General features: G+C 41.3%; 1 protein-coding gene across 2 annotated transcripts in view; it reads right to left on the bottom strand.

Annotated features, from left to right (window-relative positions):
- The window catches only part of Ros1 (ROS proto-oncogene 1, receptor tyrosine kinase), a 127,613-nt gene that overhangs the window by 55,168 nt on the left and 51,593 nt on the right, over window positions 1-20,852 (bottom strand). The window contains exons 18-27 of one of the 2 annotated variants that reach the window (XM_052751345.1): window positions 17,077-17,177; window positions 15,673-15,890; window positions 14,776-14,936; window positions 14,275-14,419; window positions 10,921-11,183; window positions 8,152-8,215; window positions 7,656-7,858; window positions 6,773-6,978; window positions 5,123-5,406; window positions 3,811-3,813 (exon numbers count right to left, since the gene is read on the bottom strand). In XM_052751345.1, coding sequence (XP_052607305.1) covers window positions 3,811-3,813; window positions 5,123-5,406; window positions 6,773-6,978; window positions 7,656-7,858; window positions 8,152-8,215; window positions 10,921-11,183; window positions 14,275-14,419; window positions 14,776-14,936; window positions 15,673-15,890; window positions 17,077-17,177 — 1,648 coding nt within the window. The remainder of the gene's footprint in view (window positions 1-3,810; window positions 3,814-5,122; window positions 5,407-6,772; window positions 6,979-7,655; window positions 7,859-8,151; window positions 8,216-10,920; window positions 11,184-14,274; window positions 14,420-14,775; window positions 14,937-15,672; window positions 15,891-17,076; window positions 17,178-20,852) is intronic. The other variant, XM_052751344.1, reaches the window with a different exon arrangement.

Here is a 20,852-nt window from a genome sequence, read left to right as displayed (position 1 = left end):
AGAAAAAGCCCCCACAGACTGTGTGTCATGAGGAAAGTCAATCTATCAGAGGCAGAGGAGCTGAAAACAAGCTGCTGTAGCTATTCCGACACTTGATCAAATAGAATTTAAACCAGATTTTGCCAGAAGGGATAAAGAAAGCCACTACACAGTAATGATGGGAACAATTCATCACGAAGCTATAACAACTGCAAATATACACATCAAATGTGGGGCTCCCAATTTCATCAAATAAACATGAATGGACACAGAAGAATAGATCCTGATAGAGTCACAGTGGGTGACTTCAGTGCCCAATTCTTGTCTTTAGAAAGGCAGTTCAAACTAAAAGTCAACCATGATACTTCGGCAAAAATCCTTCCACAGATAAAAGGACCCATCAGATAGCTAGAGACATTCCTTCCATCCACTGTACACAAATATGCATTCTTCTCAGCAGCCATGAAAACGTCTCTGTAATAGAACACGCTTTCAGCCACAATGAAGGTTTTAAGAAACACAAAAGAATATCAGATCATAGTACAAAAAAATATATAAAGCAAAGCAAAAGAAACTCCACAAATATTAATACTTGGAGACTGAATTATACACTTGTTCTGGAAGCCTTTGGAGAACTTGAAGAGGAAGCTTAGAGTTTCTTAAAATCAATGAAAAGAGAAACACAATACACTAGAACCTTTGGAGGCTAAGGCAGTTCTAATACAGAAGTTGACAGCTAAGAGTGCTTACATTACATATACAGGGGGGTCCTTGAGTACCTCCACCCATGTGCCCCCCTGCTCTGGCAGTGTATTATGACCTGCTCTCTTACTTTGCCTTGATTGAAGGTTTTGTTTTGTTTTGTTTTTTTACTATCTTGAAAACTAATCAGAGAGATCCCAAATAAACAAGCTAATCATATCCCTTAAAGGCTTTCGAAAAGCACAAGCAAAAGAAATGGCAAGAAACAGTAAAGATCAGGGAACAAACAGAGACTAAAAGAATAATTCACAGGATCAACCAAACAGAAGCTGGTTCTTTGAAAGGTGAGATTGATAAACCCTTTCCAAAGTATATTAGCGACCTTTCTCATTGCTACAGCCTAATATCTGACACAAAGCGATGAAAAGGCATTCTTCATTCCATAAGAATGAAGGGAAGAAGGAATGTTTTGTGGCAGAGGTGGAGTGGATACAGTCCATAAGGCCAGGAAAGGGCTAGTGCCCGGAAGATGAGATATCTGGTCACTTTGAACCCACAGTCGGGAAACAGAGATCTGAGAGGAAGTGGAACTATAACCCCAAAGCTTTAGCCATGACTGCTTGCACAAGATTAAACCAGACAAAATAAGAGCAAGGGTGGGAGAGAACTTTGTTAAGTCCCACCCTGAGCTGAGGAGGTATTGGTAACTGACGGCTACTGGGGGAGAGAGAGTCATTTTCTCCAGGGATACAGCCCTGGAGAGGCTACCCATGCTCCGGTAGATTGTCCTACAACCATGTACGTACTGGCAGCACCAAGTGGACTCGGTGAGTTTTAGGAGGAGGCAGAGGAGGAGGAGGAGGAGGCAGAGGAGGAGGAGGAGGAGGAGGAGGAGGAGGAGGAGGAGGAGGAGGAGGAGGAGGAGGGAGAAGAAGATATGGAGTCAGAAGGGAAAAGCAGAGGGAGGACAGAGGAGGGTTTAGAGAAAGAATGGAGGGTAAATTTGATCAGAACATATTATAGGAATATATAAAATCTTTAAAAAATCAAAGCCTGCTCTCTGTGACCCACTTCGTCAAGTGAGGCTCCATCTCATAAAGCTTCAACCTTCCAAATCAGTGCTAGAGACCAGCTGGAGACGAGGAATTCAAACACCAGAGCCTAGGGTGAGCATTTCACATTCAAACCGCAGCACAAAATAACCAAAAGAAAGAGCAGGAAACCTCGAACTGATAAAATTAGAAGTGAAAATGAGGACTTATAAGGGATTACAATGAAACCCAGAGAATCACTAAGGAATAACTTGGAAATTTATATTCCAAGAAAACCAGAAAAAAATCTCGAAGAAGTGGATAAATTCCATTTCTCCACTGACCTGCCAAAAACTAAATCAAGGTGATAAAAATGAACAGATGCATCACAAGCAACAGTACTGAAGCAGTAATAAAGAGTCTCCCCAGAGAAAAGTTCAGGATTGAATGGACTCACTGTTGAATTCTTCCAAACTAACGTTCCTCAAACTATTCCACACAGTGAACAGGAGAAGATACCAAAAGTGGATAACACATTAAAAAAAAAAAAAAAAAGAAAAAAAAAAAGAAAACCTTAGACTAATTTCCCTAATGAATGTCGATGCAGAACGTACTTGCAACTTGAACTCAGGAACACCTAAGCTGATCACACAGCATGGACAAGGTTTCATCACAGAGATGAAGTTTGGTTCAACATAGACACATCAGTCAGTGTGATACAACACATCAACAAAGTGAAAGACTCAGTTACATAATCGTCTCAATAGACACAGGAAAGGATTCGTAACCGAGTTCAGTGTACCTTTATCATAAAATCTCTGAAGAAACTAGGAAAGAGGGGCTATCCCTCAATATAATGAAGTCTATGAGTAACAGACACAGAGCCAACATAGTCAGTGAGGCAAAACTAAGCATTTCCTCTACATTCAGGAATGAAACAACGGTATCCATCCATTCTCACTGCTCCTCAAAACACTGGCTTAGCTAGCACAATAAGAGAAGGAAAAGACAGGTTGTGCTGGTTTGAATTGAGAATGGCCCCTAGGGGCGAATATGTCCCAATGCCTGGTCTCCTGACGGTGGAACTATTTGGGCAGGATTAGGAGGTGTGGCTTTCTGGAGGAGATGTGTCAGGGATGTGGGCTTTGAGATTTCAAAAGCTCTCTCTCTTTCTCCCTCCTTTCTTCCCTCCTTCACTTCCTCCCTCCCTCCAGACCCCCTCCGTCTCTCTCCCTCTCTCTCATGTTCATGGATCCAAATAAGCTCTTGGCTGCTTTTCCAGCCCCATGTGCCCGCCTGTTGTCATGCTCCCTCTGGAACTTTATTATCCAACATTGCCCAAGAGAATACTTCCAGGGGTGACGGCCCCTTTAACCTCATTCTTCAATCCATTAGCACTCGTGGCTTTTGTCTACTTGAACATAGCCTGGCAGAGGAATTAAATACTTATATGCATTTAATTTGAACTCGTTTAAACACTCCAAAGTGACCTGTGGTTGTCATGTTAGACAGTGAGGAGTGGAAAATAAGAGGAGGCAGAGCATTTAAGGTGTTTTCCTATTGGACTTTCTCCTAATTAGCTTCCAAATCACCTTAGACCTTCAAATGGTTCTGTAAGCTTGTGGATTTCAGTTGCCAAGGCCGATGCATACTGACAATGGAGTCAAAGTGGAAATAAACTGTGTGCTGGTAAGGGTGCAGCTAGTTAGACCGAGTTCCATCTCCTGAAACTGCAGTCCTTCAGACGAGTTACCACCTTTCTTAGTCCCAGTTTTCTAAGTTTTTTAAGATGAATATACTAGTACCTGCCTCCCCTGGGTACTGTGAAAATTAAATGCGTCTGATCTATTACCATGTTAGATTACAGAGCTAATTTCATAGCTGCTTCTTTTGGTGTTTGTTTGCTTGTTTGTTTGTTTGTTTTATTGTTATTCTGGGGGTTGTTTAGGTTTGTTTTGGTTTGATTTGGTTTTGAGGGTTTTTTTGTTTGTTTGTTTTTTGGTTTTTGGGTTTTTTTTGAGACAGTGTTTCCCTGCGTAACAACATCCCTGGAGCTCACTTTGTAGACCAGGCTAGCCTCGAACGCACAGAGATTCACCTGCTTCTGCTTCCCAAGTGCTGGGATTAAAGATGTGCACCACCACACATGGCCCCATTTCACTGTTAATTGAAATCACTCTACAGTTTCCTGGAGAAACCTTGCCAGAGCACACATTAATGCTCTTCTGAGCAGGTGAAAAGTAGATACTTTTCACTGGTGTGTGTGCTCACATGTGCGTACATGCATGTAAATGTGAATTGTTCATGTGGGGGTTGGAAATTTCAAATGACATTCATTCTTCAGGTGCCTTTCAGCTTTCATGGGTCTGTAACCTGACGAAATAGGTTACACTAGTTGACTAGTGAGCTTCCAGGGACTGACTCACTGGCTTCTGCCTCCTATCACACCATCATGGGATTACAGATGTGTGTCACTAGGCACTAGAGACCCAAACTCAGGTCCTCACAATTTCAAGGAAAGAGTTTTATCAATTGATCAATCTATCCAAACCTGCAATAATTCTTTTTTTTCCTTTTGTATATGTCTTATGGTGTATACACATGTACATGCTCATGCGCACTTGTGTGTGTATGTGGAAGCCAGAGGTCAGTTCACTGTGGGTTTCCTTCTAGTAACTAGCCAATCTTTAGGTTGGTCAAATTTTCAGTGAGGATCAAAATTATAATTTGTTTTTTCTTTCGGTTTGGTTTGGTTTGGCTTGGTGGTGGTGGTGGTGGTGGTATTTTCTACGTAGCCCTGGCTATTCTTTAACTCACAATGTAGACCAGGCTGGCCTTGAACTCACAGAGATCTGCCTGCCTCTGCCTCCCAAGTACTGGAATTAAAAGCGTGTGCCACCATGCCAAGCTAAGATTATAATTTTAATTGGTAGTTGTGGGATCAAAATTTATCAACCCAGAGTTTATCAGTTCTGCCAGACTGGCTGGCAGCAACTCACAGGGATCTTCCTGTCTCCGCCTCCCCACTACTTGGATTATAAGTGCGCATCCACGCCTGCTTTTTATGTGGGTCCTCATTATCGTACAGCAAGCACTGTACTAACTGAGCGTTCTCCCCTTCCCTGCACGTTCTTTCTAACGGACAGACTGCTGTTATAAATGAGGATATATGTGCTGGGGATAAAGCTCAGTGGAGATTGCCTAGCACACACCACTGGGTTTGAGAGCCAGCACTTCATAAAACTAAACCTGGAGACACACATCTGTAAATCCAAGCACTTGGGAGGAAGAAGAAAGAAGATCAGGAGTTCAAGGGTATCCTGGGCTAAAGAGTGGATTTGTGGCCACCCTTGGGTTACATGAAACCTACAAAAAAGAAGAAAGGATATATGCACACATCAGCACGTTACCAAGGATGACAGGCTCCATGGTGACTTCCCAGCATTGACATCCTTCCAGATCCATGGCCCAGATCTCATGCCCTTTGGTAAAGTATATCCATGGTCTCGTTGGGTCTGAGGTATCAACAGCCATTGCCCCACCTAACTCGGATTCCATCACATTACAAGGACATTGGCTCCTTCCACGCTGGTTTGAGGCCTTGGGTTGTAGAACATGGTGCAAGGTGTGATTGCTAATACTGCAGTAGAACATCTGATGGCCCAGATCTGAAACTTCTGTCCAATACAAGCGGCTATAGGGAAGGGGAAGGGAAAATCCCTTTAATTGAATGAGGAAAATATGTCACTTCAAATACTAATTTCTAAGGAAGATTAGTCATGTATAATGATAAGAGGATAAATGCAGCCTTGGGAGGAAGCATGTCCAAACGGCAAATAACTTGCTTCTGAGGCGGAGGAGGTTACAAGAAGTCCAACTCAGTGTTGCCCAATGGTGGTTTTTTTTTTTTTTTTTTTTTTGGTTTTTCGAGACAGGGTTTCTCTGTGTAGCTTTGCGCCTTTCCTGGAACTCACTTGGTAGCCCAGGCTGGCCTCGAACTCACAGAGATCCGCCTGGCTCTGCCTCCCGAGTGCTGGGATTAAAGGCGTGTGCCACCACCGCCCGGCCCAATGGTGTTTTTTAAATAATGTGTTACAGCCAAAGTCCTGGGCTCTGGTGACCTTGGACTCCTAGTCTGAGCACCTTCAGCGGCCATCAACAGCTGTAAATTCTAAATATGTTTTTACATTTTTCAGTATGCCCTTCTCCACTCTCATCCTATTTCTGTTTCTTAAGACCAATCAACAACCTAGTTTCGGAACTGTTTATGTCTGTGTTTCCGATACAAATGAAAACATCCTTTCCAGGCTGGGAAATGGACACTCAGTTGCTGAACGGAGGTCCTAAGACAACACTATAAAGATAAGAAATTTATGAAGATGGAGGAACCTGGAAGAGTTCTTGCTGGGCCACAGCTGCTGGCCGTCTGGGCTGCCCAGCTCATCTCTGTCTCCATCTACTTCTTGGCTTTACCACCTGCAGCTGTTATAAAATTCACTGATATAAAAATTTGCTACGGCTTTCCTTCTGGCAATTAGCCTATCTCTGGGCTAGTCAAATTTTCAACACGTGTTAAGATTTCAATCTTAGTTGTTGGTTGTGGGATAAAAGCTTATACGGTAGAATGAACCTGGAGCCTGAATGAGAATTCTATCTCTGAGCCTTACTGATTACTCTGACTTTCTAGATTTTGAGTTGGGGGGGGGGGGTCTCACTATATCACTGTGGTTGGCCTTCAACCCACAATGTTCCCGCCTCTGATTTCTGAGTCATTGGGATGACACATATGGACCTTTGCAAAACCTGGCTCAGAATTATTTGTTGTAATTCAATACAGCACCTGGGAGCTGAGCCAGGAACAACAGGAGGGGGTTCAGGTCATCAGCGGCTGCATAACCAACTCAATGTCCGTATGAGTTCTATAACACCCTCTCACAGAACAAAGAACCAAGTTGTCCATGAGGCTTTAAGCATCTTATTTCCCCGTTATTAGCTTCTAATACTAAACAAAGATATTATTCTAATATATGTCTATTTTATCACAATAAAGATGCTCATACCTTAAAAGGGGATATATAGAGAAAGAAATTATTGCTGAATGGCTTTTGCAAATCTTCAACTCCCTGGGAGATTTCACCTTGTGTTCAAGATCAACATCGAATATCTGTGTTCCATCTTGTGATGTTTTCAGTGCGAAGTAGAGGTGCCTTGCAATCCAGTCCACTGCAACAGCTGCAACATTAGCAACCAGTGCATCCTGGAAAAGCTTAACACAGGGTAGGGAGCATAACTAAGAAGAGTGTTTGTTGATCCTTTTCCATTTGGAGACTTCTGTGACCGTTCACATCACTATGCACTGAACGCCACTGTAACCTCAAGCCTCGCTCCTTCCGTACTGTGACAACTGTAATTCAAGACTTCACATACTGTATATCCAACCTAGATTATTTTAGCCACTTAGGTTCAGCTCCAATCTGCAGATCAGGGCTAAAACTCCTCATCTTCAGACAAGATGATCTGTGAACCCTGGTCTTTTTCTGTCTGTCCTCTCTTGAGCAAGCGTTGAGCAGCTGGACTGCTCTGTGCACTACCTACCATGAAGTACATCCTCACCACAGGCTAAAAAGCAACAAGACCAAAGAACTATGGCTAAAGACTCCAAAACTGTGAGTCAAAACAAACCTTTTCTCTCCTCTTTAAGTTGATTCTCTCCAATCCTTGTTCTAAAAGACATCACCACCTCTCAGTAGCCCCAGGAGTAAATACAGTACCTAAACCCAGCAACCAGTCTTGACTGACATATGCACAAATCCACTCTGTATTTATGTGGCTAAATGACCATATATTTACTTACTATTTCAATCATTCTAATCTTAAAGGCTCACGCACTGGCCAATCATCTTAATTACACCTTTCACATCAGAAAAATCTCAAAGGAAATACCTTGGAGCTGGAACGATTGTGCAAATTCAGAAGGAACAGTGAGTCTCCTTGCACAAAATACCCCATTTCATCATCTGCTGTGTACCCCACTGTGCTGATGTCTCTGTCCGTGGAAAACGTCCACACAACGTGATTTCGATCCATGTCTAGAAACACGATCTTATTGCCAACAAGAGATATGAGATATGGAAATGGTTTGATTTCTGCAAATGAAAAAGAAGTAGACAGTGCACATGAGAAACAAGCTTCAGGTCATGAGAACCCAGCCATGGTGAAATCCATGGACCACGTCAGACTCATCTAACGCACCAGGCGCCATGAAGCCTCGCAGGCCCTCTGAGCCTGGGTTTCTTCAAGCTACTTTGATGTGGGAAAATACATACATATTTTATCTGACCTTGACTTTTAATCCAGAGCTGCCAATCCTTTTCCCAAACATACCAACAAAGAAATGTACCTTCAAATAATTACTTACAGATTTTTACGTAACAAATACCTGATGTTTTAGACATCACTGCATCAGAAAATGGTCCTGGCCCTTGGGATGTAAAGACACGAACCTAGAGAATAGGAAGACAAATTTGAAAATGTATGCACAGGTGTCCTCATTAGCAGTAAATTCAGAGACTGATAAATTATGCAATATTCATTGTACACACCTAATATGCATCATAGATAGTTTAAAATCATTGTTTACACCTAAGTATATTGAAATAAGTAACTAAGAGGGAAAATACTGGCCTGTACCCACAGTTGGTTTTCTGACCTAGAAAAGTATGAAGAAGATAAATCTCTCCATTGCCTGGGAAAGGTCTGGGGACTTATTGTGTGACACAGATATGATGGATGTGGGGATTAATTTGATTGTGTCGATCATTACCCAATATATGTACAACTAATCATCACACCTGGAACACAAGCAATCTTTACTCATCAATTAAATATTTTAAATAAATACAGGTCTTCAACTATTTCCAAGATCAGGTAATATAAAATAGTTAACAGCTATAAAACTGTATAAATTATGGTAAGCTAAATTAACTCTACTTTCTAAAAGGAGGTCCAGAAGGAGAAAATAATCAAGCCTCCTTATGTTTAAAAGTAAGTACGCATTTCACATCCATTCTCTTTGGATCCCCACAGCTACTTAGCAGTAGGAACTGGACCAGAATTATGTGTAAGCTCATCTATGGCACACACACTGCAGAAAAGCAGACCCTCTGAGACTTGTCTGTTTTCTCTTTCACTGTGTCGTGCTACATCCTAACAGGAAAGTTTTTATTTAAAAATTTAAATAGATTGTATTGTGTAATAAATCATTTCCATTTCCAAACCTTACATATGTAAAATAGCCTACAAAGAAAATTGGCACAAAGGTTGATGGCCTCAAAGTACAAGAGCCAAAATACTCTGTCAAGAAAGCACCAGACTGGTTTTTTGTTTTATTTGGGGTGTTTGTTTGTTTGGGTTTTTTTTTGTATTTTTATGTATTTTGTTGTTGTTGTTTTTCTGAGATAGGGTTTCTCTTTGTAGCCCTGGCTGTCCTAGAATTCAATCTGTAAACCAGGCTGGCCTGAAACTCAGAAATCCACATGCCTCTGCCTTCTAAGTGCTGCGGTTAAAGGTGTGCACCACCACTGCCCAGCATTTTTTAAATTTATTTATTTCATTTTGTGTGTGTTTTAGCTGTGTGTATGTATATGTGCCATATGCATATGCTATGCCCTTGGAGATCAGAAGAGAGCATTGGATCTCATGAAATCACCTTGTGGGTGGTAGAAATTGAATGTGGGGTCTCTGCAAGAGCAACAAATGCTTTTAACTTTAAGCCATCTCTCCATCCCCACAACAGATTGTTTTCTCATATTTCTTGCATTAAATGTATTTTACTATAATACATATTAATGTCTATGTGTGCATTCATCAGTTAAAGCAGTCTTCACTTCTGAATGAGACTGTGCTAAATGTACCCAGACATGTCACTTTGTGTGATTTTTTACTGATTGAAATTTGAAGCTACATATAAATATTGACAGTCACAATTAGAATATGTATCTAACTGGAGTATTTACTGGTCTTAACAATTAGAAATTAGTATCATTTTAAATTTTTATGTACAAATCTTGATTGGTATATATATATATATATATATATATATATATATATATATAGAGAGAGAGAGAGAGAGAGAGAGAGAGAGAGAGAGACCTTAATAAATTATTAATATAATTATTAAATTTAAAATTTAAGAAAGATCCATAGGAAACTAAAACCTCCAAAGTAATCTCCTAAACATTTCTCCCCAGAAGATGTGGAAAATCAAAGTCAATATGTACTGTTGTCAAGAATACAGTAATTGGTGAGGAAATGAAAATTATCAAGCCATCTATTTTAAGTAAAAAAAAATTATTTCATAAATTTAAAATAGTAGAGTGGCATGGCAATAGATGATTTTCCTGACTCCTCATCTCTTTCTGCTCTATTAGTGGACAGATAATTACTGTGAGATATCAGCTATGTGAGTCCTCAACTTTTATTTCCATATGCAGTGCCTAGTCTGGGCATTCAGGTAATTCACAGAGATGTTGCCACATGTTGCAAAGAACCACAGAAGCTGCATGTGGCACATCACTGCCTAGTCATGCAGCCTTGGGAGTTAGCTAACAGATCCAAGTATCAACTGTAATAATGAGTACAAAATAATTGCTCGTGGTAGGTAGCTTATGAGTATACGAATACACAATGCTTTACCCTAAACAATACTCTGAATGCAAGACAATTGTCAAAACATCCTTTACTCAAGCTCTGCTGTCTGGCCTGTGTCCTTCTGCTGACCACTTGATTCCTCTGGTCACAGGGGAATTACATTGTTAACGAAGTAGGAATATCTTAACTCGGTCTTTTAATTAACCATCCGTTACACTATTAAAATTCACATCCCAGGGCTGGAAAGATAGCTCAGCCATTAAATTCTAGGCTCACAACCAACATATCAAGATTCATTACCCAGGAGCTGCAGAGACAGCTCAGCAGCCATGAGCACTTACTGCTCTTTCAAGGGACCCAAACTCAGTTCCCAGTACCCACCAGGGGGGCTCACAACTGCCTGTAACTCCTGCTCCAGGGATCCAGTGTCTCTGGCCTCCATGGGCACCCACACATACATGTACATATTCATATGCAGATATGCAAGAGCATAATTTAAAACAATAAAAATAAATAAATTCTAAAAACAAAAATACATATCCCTGTTTCTCTCTCGTACCTGGAAGGCAACAATATACCCAGGACTCATGGCCTCGAGCTGAAAAGACATCACTGGGGGCGTGACACTGACAGAAATCCAGTCTTCAGATGTTTTATTTGCACCACTTTGTTTAGATATATGATAGAAGATTTCAAATTTGGTTAGCACTCCATTTTCATGCTTAGGTTTATTCCATCTAAACTCCACCACAACTTGGTTCTTGTTGACATGTCTTCCACTCGACAATATAAATATTCTGGGGTTCTCTGGCGCTGATGGAACTGAAAAGTAGATGCACAGACAGGGTGGGATATACTATAAGTCTGACTTTTACCACCCCTGATCATGGTGTGGACATCTTGGCAAAAAGTATTTCTCATTCCAAATAGTCAAAGTACATTGCTCTCATTCTTAAGGCTGTTTAGAAGAATCATCCCCAGGTTTCTTCAGAAGCTCATCTGGGTATTTCAGCAGGTCTCCATGACGTCCTTTCAGCCCACCCAATGTCCTCTAATCACTACCTCAGCTCATCTTTCTCATCTCTGTGGCCCAGACAGATAAAAGACGGACTGGTTGTCCCTAAGAAAGTATAACCTTCACTCTCCTCCTGGTGCAGTGGTTTAGCTGATGTCGGTTATTAGGAGAAGAGCAATGACTGTGACTGCCCTTCACTCAGTTCAGGAGGTGAAATCCAACATGTAGGGAACTTGGCTCTCTTAACGCTAACCCTCAAGGAGGCAGAAAGTGGTGGAGTTGGCTGACAGATCTTCAGTTATGCTAGAGCTGAACCAAGAGCCACCATGCAATCCCAGGTCGTGCTACCCCATATATTTCTCTTCTGTCTTGAAAGTCCTCTGCAAGGTCTCAGGCATCACACCACTTCCAGTCCCATTGCTTCCTACTGTTCCTCACTTACACCTCTACTCCATCTCCAGTCCTTCTTACACTGTACAGCTCTTATGATAGAAAACCTTGTGGTGGTTTGAATAGGAATAGCCCCCATAGGCTCACATGTTTGAATGCTTGGTAGATTTAGAAGGTGTGGCCTTGTTGGAGGAGATGTGGCCTTGTTGGAGGAGGTGTGTCACTGAGGGGTAGGCTTTGAGGTTTCAAAAGCCCAAGCCAGGCTGAGTGTCTTTCTCTCTCCCTGCTGCCTGTGGACTAGGATATAAAACTCTCCGGGGGTGGGGGTGGTGGCACACACCTTTAATCCCAGCACTTGTGAGCAGAGCCAGGCGGATCTCTGTGAGTTCGAGGCCAGCCTGGTCTACAGAGCAAGATCCAGGACAGGCACCAAAACTACACGGAGAAACCCTGTCTCAAAAAAAAAAAAAAAAAACCCTCTCAGCTTCAGGGTCATGCCTGCCTGTGGCCGCCATTTGCTGTGGGATGGTCTGTATGTCAAATGTGTTGCTGATTGGTCAATGAATAAATCACTGATTGGCCCGTGGCCAGGCAGGAAGTATAGGCGGGACTAACAGAGAGGAGAATTGAGAGAACAGGAAGCTGGGTGAAGAGACACTGCCAGCCGCCATCAGGACAAGGAAGATGTAAAGTACCGGTAAGCCACAAGCCACGTGGCAAGGTATAGCTTAATGGAAATGGATTAATTTAAGCTGTAAGAACAGTTAGCAAGAAGCCTGCCACGGCCATATAGTTTGTAACCAATATAAGTCTCTGTGTTTACTTGGTCGGGTTTGAGCGGCTGTGGGACTGGCGGGTGAGAGAGAGTTTGTCCTGACTGTGGGCCAGGCAGGAAAACTCTAGCTACAGCCATTCTCCTGCTATAACAATGAACTAACAGTGATGAAGACCTACCTATCTCTTCTCACTCCATCTCTTACCATATCAATTCATGTACATCTCCCTCTTCTAGAAATACTTGCGGTATCTTGACAAAGCTGAAGACTTTATGGCATTATCTGGCTGCTATAGGTCATGCTACTCCATTCAGTCATTGTGGCCTCATTTCTATTATACTAGAAGCAGATGTGTTCATTTCTAAACTGTTTTATGGACTCCATCAAAAAAAATCTATTCTTATTCCTTACTTAAGACCTCCCCAGGAGTTGGAGAGATGGTTCAGCAGTTAAGAATACTAGCTGCTCCTCCAGAGGACCTGGGTTCAATTCCCAGCACCCACATGGCAGCTCAAAACTATCTGTAACTCCAGTTCCAGAGGATCTGACACCCTCACGTAAATACACATGCAGGCAAAACACCAATCAACGCTCATAAAATAAAAATAAATTATTTTTTAAAAGACCTCCCCAAATCTAGTATTGAGGTGGTATTTAGTAAGTGCTTAATAAAAATTGGTGAGCCTGGATAATTGTTTGCTATGATGTAAATATTCTGAGGTATAGGCCAAATCCCATTATTCTTCCATAGTGCTCCTAATGTCTATCAGATGCTTACCATAGGCCCCTAGGGGATCTCCTGAGGGGTACAGTTCAAATTCATTTCCTGAGAATTGCACCGTCAAAGCTGGAAGCCCAAGACAATTTTAGAGCATTCTGGATCCAAATACTACCTGAGGCAGAACATGCCCATGTTCCACTATGTTCCTGCCATGAGCCTTGTGTATAAACATTATTGAATAAATCATACCATAAGAAGTGCACTTCTGAGTAAATCTCTGTGTTTTCTGAACTGCCTGCTCTATTGGAAATTTATAGAAGTGAAATTGGTATGATTCTATCATTTACCAATATTTGCAAAAAAAAAAAAAAAAAAAAAGACCCAAATGAGGTCCTTGAAACTCCAGTGAAAACTCTGGATGGTGTTCTTGCCCCTAGCAACGATTTCCCATGAGTCACTCTGGACTTCCTTTCCCACTTCTGTAGCTAAGACTATAACGACCCGTCCTGTACCTCAGATCTGTGTGGGGATCCAGCACAGGTAGGTAATAAACGTTTAATAATTAAAGTGTGATGCCTGTGAGCATGTGCACCTGTGAGGACAAGCCTGGTGTTCTTTTTCAAATATGTTTCCAAGAAGCATGAAATATGGACACCAGTTACTCATGCTCGGAACACTGTGTTACCAACATTGTTAATACCTGCTGCTCTGCGGAGCCCAATCACCTGATGAGATATTTCACAGACTTCCTAAAACAAGTTTTTGCCTCTTAAATATCACTACAGTGGAGCAAAAATAGTTTCTAGCCTTTCAAATAGCCATCTTTGAGACTATATTTACAGGCCTATTTTGATGATACTATTCAAATCTCCAAAAATTCATTGAAAGGTTATTGTACCTGTACACATCTATAAAACTGAAAGCTTTTTTAACTTGTATTGATTGTCCATCTCAGACCAAGTGAAGTAAGATCTGCATCTTATTATTGTTTAAAAATAGATTTTCTTTTACCTGATTCAGGTGCACGAAGTGAGAGAGTTGTTTTTTGGCCTTTTCCCCAGTAGGTATATGGAGTGACAGAAAGATTAAATAAGGCGTAGGGCTCCAGTCCTTCCACAGTAAACATGGGTAAAGACTGTTGTTCAATAGCCAAGAACTAAAATATAAGCACGAAACACTTTTAGAGGAAAAAGTATTAACTTTTGCACTCACAACTAAATAAAATTTCTGAATTTTGGTTCACTTCTAAAATCAACACTTGAAATCTTGGAGATGCAAATTTTAATAATTGTTTTTGATATGGCTTTGAGATCAACCAGTTAAACTGTAGGCCACACCACAATTAGTATGGAGCAGAGACAGGTGTGAGTGTTCTCTGGCACATGCTTAATGACCAAATGCTATGGAAAAACCACCAAAGACATGTGTTTGGCTAAGTGTACAAATCACACGTACACACACTGCTGGCACGATGGGAAGTGCCTTTGAAAAGGTTTTGAACCAGCAACATACCTTAGAATGAGCGCTAAATTCCACGCTGTAGAAAACTATGCCCCAGTCCACCGCAGGGGGCTCATTCCACAGGATTTGAAAATTTGAAGTGTGTCCTTGAATCCGAAATGAAGACTCCTGAACAGAATCTGGGATCACCTTGGGAGTCGAGGAAAAGTTCCCTGTGGAATGAGAAAGAAGGAAAGAAACGTTGAGAAAGCTAAGGATAGATTCATGGAAACCCAGCAGAAATTACTAGTAATTAGAATTAAAACCAGGTGTGGAGGTGCACGCTTGCAATCCCACCAGAAGGTGGCGGCAGAGGGGCCAGAAGTTTAAGGACAGTCTTGTCTACAAAATGATTCATAGGTCAATCTTGACTACATGAGACCTTGTCGCCAAACAAACAAATGTCAATTTTTTGCTTTCCTTTTAAAACATCTTGAAAATTATCTTTAACTTTTGCAGGCTGTAAATTTGAGTTAAGATTAAATTTGCTATAAACAAACAACAAAAAAAAACACTATTTTTTTTTCTTAAGAAGTATGTTAAAAGAGGGAGAATATCAAAACAACTATTGAGGTCCAGGTGGTGGTAGTGCATGCCTGTAATCCCAGCACTTGGGAGACAGAGACAGGCAAATCTCTGAGTTTGAAGTCAGCCTGGTGAGTGAGTTCCAGGATGGCCAGGGCTAAACAGAGAAACCCTGTCTTGAAAAACCAATATGTGTGTATGTGTGCTTGTGTGTGTGTGTGTGTGTGTGTGTGTGTGTGTGTGTGTGTGTGTGTGTGTGTGTTTCATATATATACATATATAACCAATATATTTGCGTGTGCTTGTATATATGTGTGTTTCATATATACATATATGTACATATATGAAGCGTAAAAGTGAATTGGTATGAATAAAATGCTGTACCTGGCAGAGGCTTGAGGGATGTCTGTATAATCGTGAACTGATTAAATTTCGCTGGCTCCGAAACAGACACACTGGTTCTCTGACCTATTTCCTGCGCCGTAATAATCCTAAAGCCATTGATCCAGAAGAGTCGACCACTGTAGTACATCAGTGCATTCTGAGAAATTTCAGAAGTACTCCAGGCTGCAAACTCAGTGATAGCCACATCCCCAGCACTGCTAAAACATAAAGTCAAAGAATGTGCATCCGGAGTTTGGGGAGGTCTGGTAGGTATGAGCAGTCACGAAATTATGTGCTCCTAAATAAGTACATGTGTGTCTGTGAACATGCGAACAAGAAAAAATATTTGCAACAATTTCCAATGATTTTACTTTCATATTAAATTGATTTTTTAAAAATTTTTCTTAAGTTACCAAACTTCAACCAAATTCTCTTGTTAACATAATATAGCAATTGCAAGAGTGTACTCAAGTTTGAGGTTTGGACAAATCGTTGTGCTTTGGGGAACACTGATGTCACAACCTGAATTCTCTCTCACTCCTTCACTAGCAGGGAGTTCCTATCTGGTTTTGCCTGTGCTTCCATAACACTTGAAGCTGCAGGAGACCTAGTGCCAGGTTCTTCCAGGCCTTACACAAAAAGCTGCCATCCAGAAAGAAAGCCACAAAAATGGTATAGATTTGCCATCTGTGCAAAAAGGCTTAAAGAGGACATAAATGGAGGCAGAAGGACTTGGAGCTGCCAAGGACACACAGTAACACAACACTGGAGACATGAGTTAGGGTTCTAGCATAATTGTAACTTTTAAAAAAAGAAAACCTATTTAAGGAGATGTGAAAAACAGATAGCCAAAGACCAAAGATTGTATGGGCGTTTACCTAGGATGGAAGGCTCCACTTACCCCCAGTGTCGAAGCCACAAGAACCCCAATCCACAGAGACACGCAATCACTTTGTTATTAACATAAGTACGATAAACATTGTCACTGGCCAGGGAGGGCAACTTTCCGGTCTACCTAATAACTTCACTCAACCTTCTCAAAATGAAATCAGTTCACATGAAACCAGCAAGAAAAGTCTCCATGCCCACCTGATTAGGCCCATACCCCTCTGCAGATGAATGCATTTGCTAGCAGTATAGGTTGATACTTCAGCGATAGGTAGATCTTCATATAAATAATTTACCTTCTCATTTAACCATCTATAAAATATGAGCATAACAATACCAAAATTTTCGTGTCTAGGTGAAGCCTATCTCCCAACTATAAAATATGAGCATAACAATGCCAAGAAATTCCATGTCTAGGTGAAGCCTGTCTCCTTGCACCAGGGCTTTCTCAGGACATAAAAAGACACGTGAGGAAAGGCCAGGCGTTCTCCTCCAGCCTTCCAGGGATCGCCTTACCTCCGTCCTCGAAGAACCGCTGTGTAGAGATGAATACACTGATTGCCCTGCACCAGCCAGTACAGGAGCCCGTCACTGAGGTCTAACGTTAGAGCGATAACCTAAACAGAAAGTAAGGTCAGAAAATGAGCCAGGCCTGAAGAAACAGCGCAGTTGTAGGGTCCTTCCTTAGCACACTCGAAAACACGCGTTCAATTCCCCATGCTGCAAAAATAAAAAGAAAATAAATCAAACACAGATCCAAAACATACCTCTGTGAGTAGGTCAGACTCCAACTATAGATTTTTCTTCAAGGATTTTTACCTTCATGAAATATCAAAATCGTGTACCTATAATTTATGGAAATGTGCACAGATTTCCTGAAATTCTTCAAAAGGCAGGAATCTCAGTTATTCAGTTTTATATGTTTAGTTCTGATGATTATCAAAGTGGGGTTCTCAGCTCAGCAGCACCCCAAAACTTTCAAAGAATACAATTTCCAACCCACTCCAGAGCTGCTCAGTTTGAAATGGGATTTGTATGAAGCCTCGCCTAAAACTAGCTGTAACTTTAGATGCTGTAGTCACACAGAGGAATGACTTTTGTTTGCTCTTGAAGAACACTGAACAATAGAGTTTTTGTCCTGGTTATTCAGCTGCACCCTGTCATATTATGATCCCTGGGGGTAAAAATGAATCTCCAGGATACTTTAAAACCCCACATATAATTCCAGTGTGCCACCTGGTCACACAAGGCTGTAATCTCAGCATTTAGGAAGTGGAGGTCTTTGTCAGAAGACCAGAAGTTCAAGGTCAGCCTCAGCTACATAGAGAACTAAAGGCTAGCTTAGGCTTCGTGAAACTCTACCCACGCCCAAAAGAATAAATAATGTATTTTCTGTTGACTGAATCCAAAGCATTCTGGCATAGCATATAAAGAAAAATAAAGAGTGTTCATATGTTATAATTGGATAATCAAGTATATATAAAGTCTCATTTTCAGGTAAAATTTAAAAACCACCTCTTATGACTCTGTCATTGTCTTCTTATTGAAACCCATATCTTAGTTTCATATCTGTTTGTCTAGGTGGGTCCTGAGGAAAGATTGTTTGTTCTAGGAACCAGAGTGTATGAGATACAAGGAGCTTGTTGATGGGACCTTTCTGCTGTTTGCTGCTTTCTTTGGCTTTATAAACGTTATGTATTCTCAAATAGCTGAGAATAATGGAGCTGCATATAGCGTACCTAGATGTCCAAGGTCATTGTAAGGATAGAAGTGGTGACGACATCCTTAACATGTTGCAGTGGCACTAAAGAACACACCAGGTGTGCTGGGACACATCCAGGGTCCCAGTGCTCAGGAAGTAGAGGTAGGATGACCAGGAGAGAAGGCCTTCCTTCTCAGAAAGGAAATAAAAAGAAGGGAGAAAGGATACAAAGTAGCAAGGACAGGGTGGGGTATGGGGGGGGGGTGGGGAGGGGAGAGGAGGAAAGGAATTGGAAAAGAAAAAGAGAAATGATAAGTCAATGAAAAATTTTAAAGAATGCAATAAAAACCCCAAGAACTAAAAACTGCTTCCTGGCTCTCTCTTGTGAAAAAACTGATGTGCAAGAGCATGGCTAGCAGCCTTCTGCCATTGCTTTTTTTCCAATATTCCTGGTCTTCATTATGTTATCTGAGGCTGGTCTCTTGGGAGCTTCATCTAAAACAGCCATTTATCTTTTCTCAACGGGATTCACACAGTTGGGTCAACTAGGTCGATGTATGCCCCATCACCTGACCCTCACTTTGGTCCCCAGCCTTTTTAGGTGCCTGCTCTAATCTCCTTGACACCAAATAATCTCACCCCATTAAAAAATTTAGCAAGCTGGGCGGTGGTGGTGCACACCTTTAGTCCCAGCACTTGGGAGGTAGAGGCAGGGGATCTCTGTGAGTTCCAGGACAGCCAGGGCCACACAGAGAAACATTGTCTCAAAAAACAAAACGAAACAAAAAAACAAACAAACAAAAAGCCTACTTCCTGGCAGTTTGCCCTACTACAAAGGAACCATCATAATGTACTTTACTATAAGACCACCTTGCATTGGCCATGTAATCACAGATGGATTCTGTCATCCAGGGAATTCTATCGATTCCTACTCTAGGTGGAAAGTCCTTTTCAGTTTTTAAAAATTAAATCCTGCTTTTATTTCCTGATGCTTTGAAATATATTGATTTTTTTTTCAGTTAACGTGAAATCTAGTCAATTTTATTTGGTTATTCATTCTATCTTGTGTGTGTGGTACATGCATGTATGCATGGGTGTGTATGTTGGTCAGATGCCAGTGTTGGGTGCCTACTTCAGTCTCTCTTCACCTTTTTGTTTTTGTTTTATTTTGTTTCTCTGCGTAGCCCTGGCTGTCCTGGAATACTCACTATAGACCAGGCTGGCCTAAAACTCACAGAGATCCGCCTGCCTCTGCCTTCTAAGTATTAGGATTAAAGGTGTGTGCCACCACTGCCAGGGTTTCTCCAACTTAATTTTTTGAAACAGGATCTCTCACTGCACTCAGAGCTCACCCTCTGGCTACACTGGCTGGCCAAAGAGCCCCAGGATCCTCCTGTCTGTGCCCTCCACCAGGGCTGGAGTTACAGCCGCACACCTCCATGCCTGACTTTTCCTCAGGTGCTGGGATGAAGCTGTTTCAGCTCTTTGTTTGGTTATTTATAATTAGGGCTTTAAATCTACAAATTAACTATCTCTGTTTTAACAAGAGATTGGACAAGTCTTTTTGCCCAACTACAACAAAGTATCCAACCGTAAGTAAATACCAGGTGCTGGGCCATTTTCATTCCTCTGTGTCTGTCCACAAGCCCATGTCTAAATAAAGCTAGAAGATGTCCCATAGATCTCTGTAACAGTCATTACATCTAGTGAAGTCTGATCTATACTGAAACCTTTATATTGAAGTGTTGTAGAATATTAATTTAAGATGTGTTATATTTGTTTATGCTGTGGAACATTTGTTTAATGATGCAAGGAAGTGTTGCATTCTTTTATGCTGTATTGGTTTAACTCTGTGAAGCTGTGTTACTGTGCCTGTCTAAAACACCTGATGGTCTAATAAAGAGTTGAATGGTCAATAGTGAGGCAGGAGAAAGGATAGGCTGGCAGGCAGAGAAAGAAATAAAGAAAAGGAGAAATCTGGGAGAAAAAGAAGAGCAAGAGAACAAGGAGAGGACATCAGGAGCCAGCCACCCAGAAACACAGCCACACAACCACACAGCCAGCCATGGAGTAAGAGTGAAAGTAAGATTTACAGAAGTAGGAGAACGGTAAAAGGCCAGAGGTAAAAGGAAGGTGGGATAACAAGAGTTAAGAAAAGCTGGTTAGCAACAAGCCAAGCTAAGGCTAAACATTTATAATTAAGAATAAGCCTCCATGTGTGATATATTTGGGAGCTGGGAGTTGGGTGATGGGCGCCCCCGCAAAAGAGCAAAAACCAACAACATTGAAGTTTAATTATTTAAGTTGAATTGGTCAAATAAAAAAAATCATGTTAGATGGATCTCTTTTCTTCATCATATAATAATTGTGTCTTTCTACAGATAATTGGGTGACTATGCTTCCTTATGCTTGCTGATTGGAAGCATCTTGTGTCTGTGATAAATCCACAAGTGGCCAGAAGGAAAGGTAGAGAGCTCTAGAGATTTGCCCAGTGCAAAAGAAGAGGACTCCATTGGTAAAGTGCCTGCTTTACAAGCATAATGACCTGAGTTCAGATCCCCAGCCTCTGTGCCAAAGCCAGGGTGTGCCA

This window comes from Peromyscus californicus, unplaced genomic scaffold, assembly GCF_007827085.1.
Source record: "Peromyscus californicus insignis strain IS unplaced genomic scaffold, ASM782708v3 Scaffold_22__1_contigs__length_63687245, whole genome shotgun sequence".
Lineage (NCBI taxonomy): Eukaryota > Metazoa > Chordata > Mammalia > Rodentia > Cricetidae > Peromyscus > Peromyscus californicus.
Note: the sequence above shows the minus strand (reverse complement) of the source record. Positions and strands in the feature narration are given on the sequence as shown.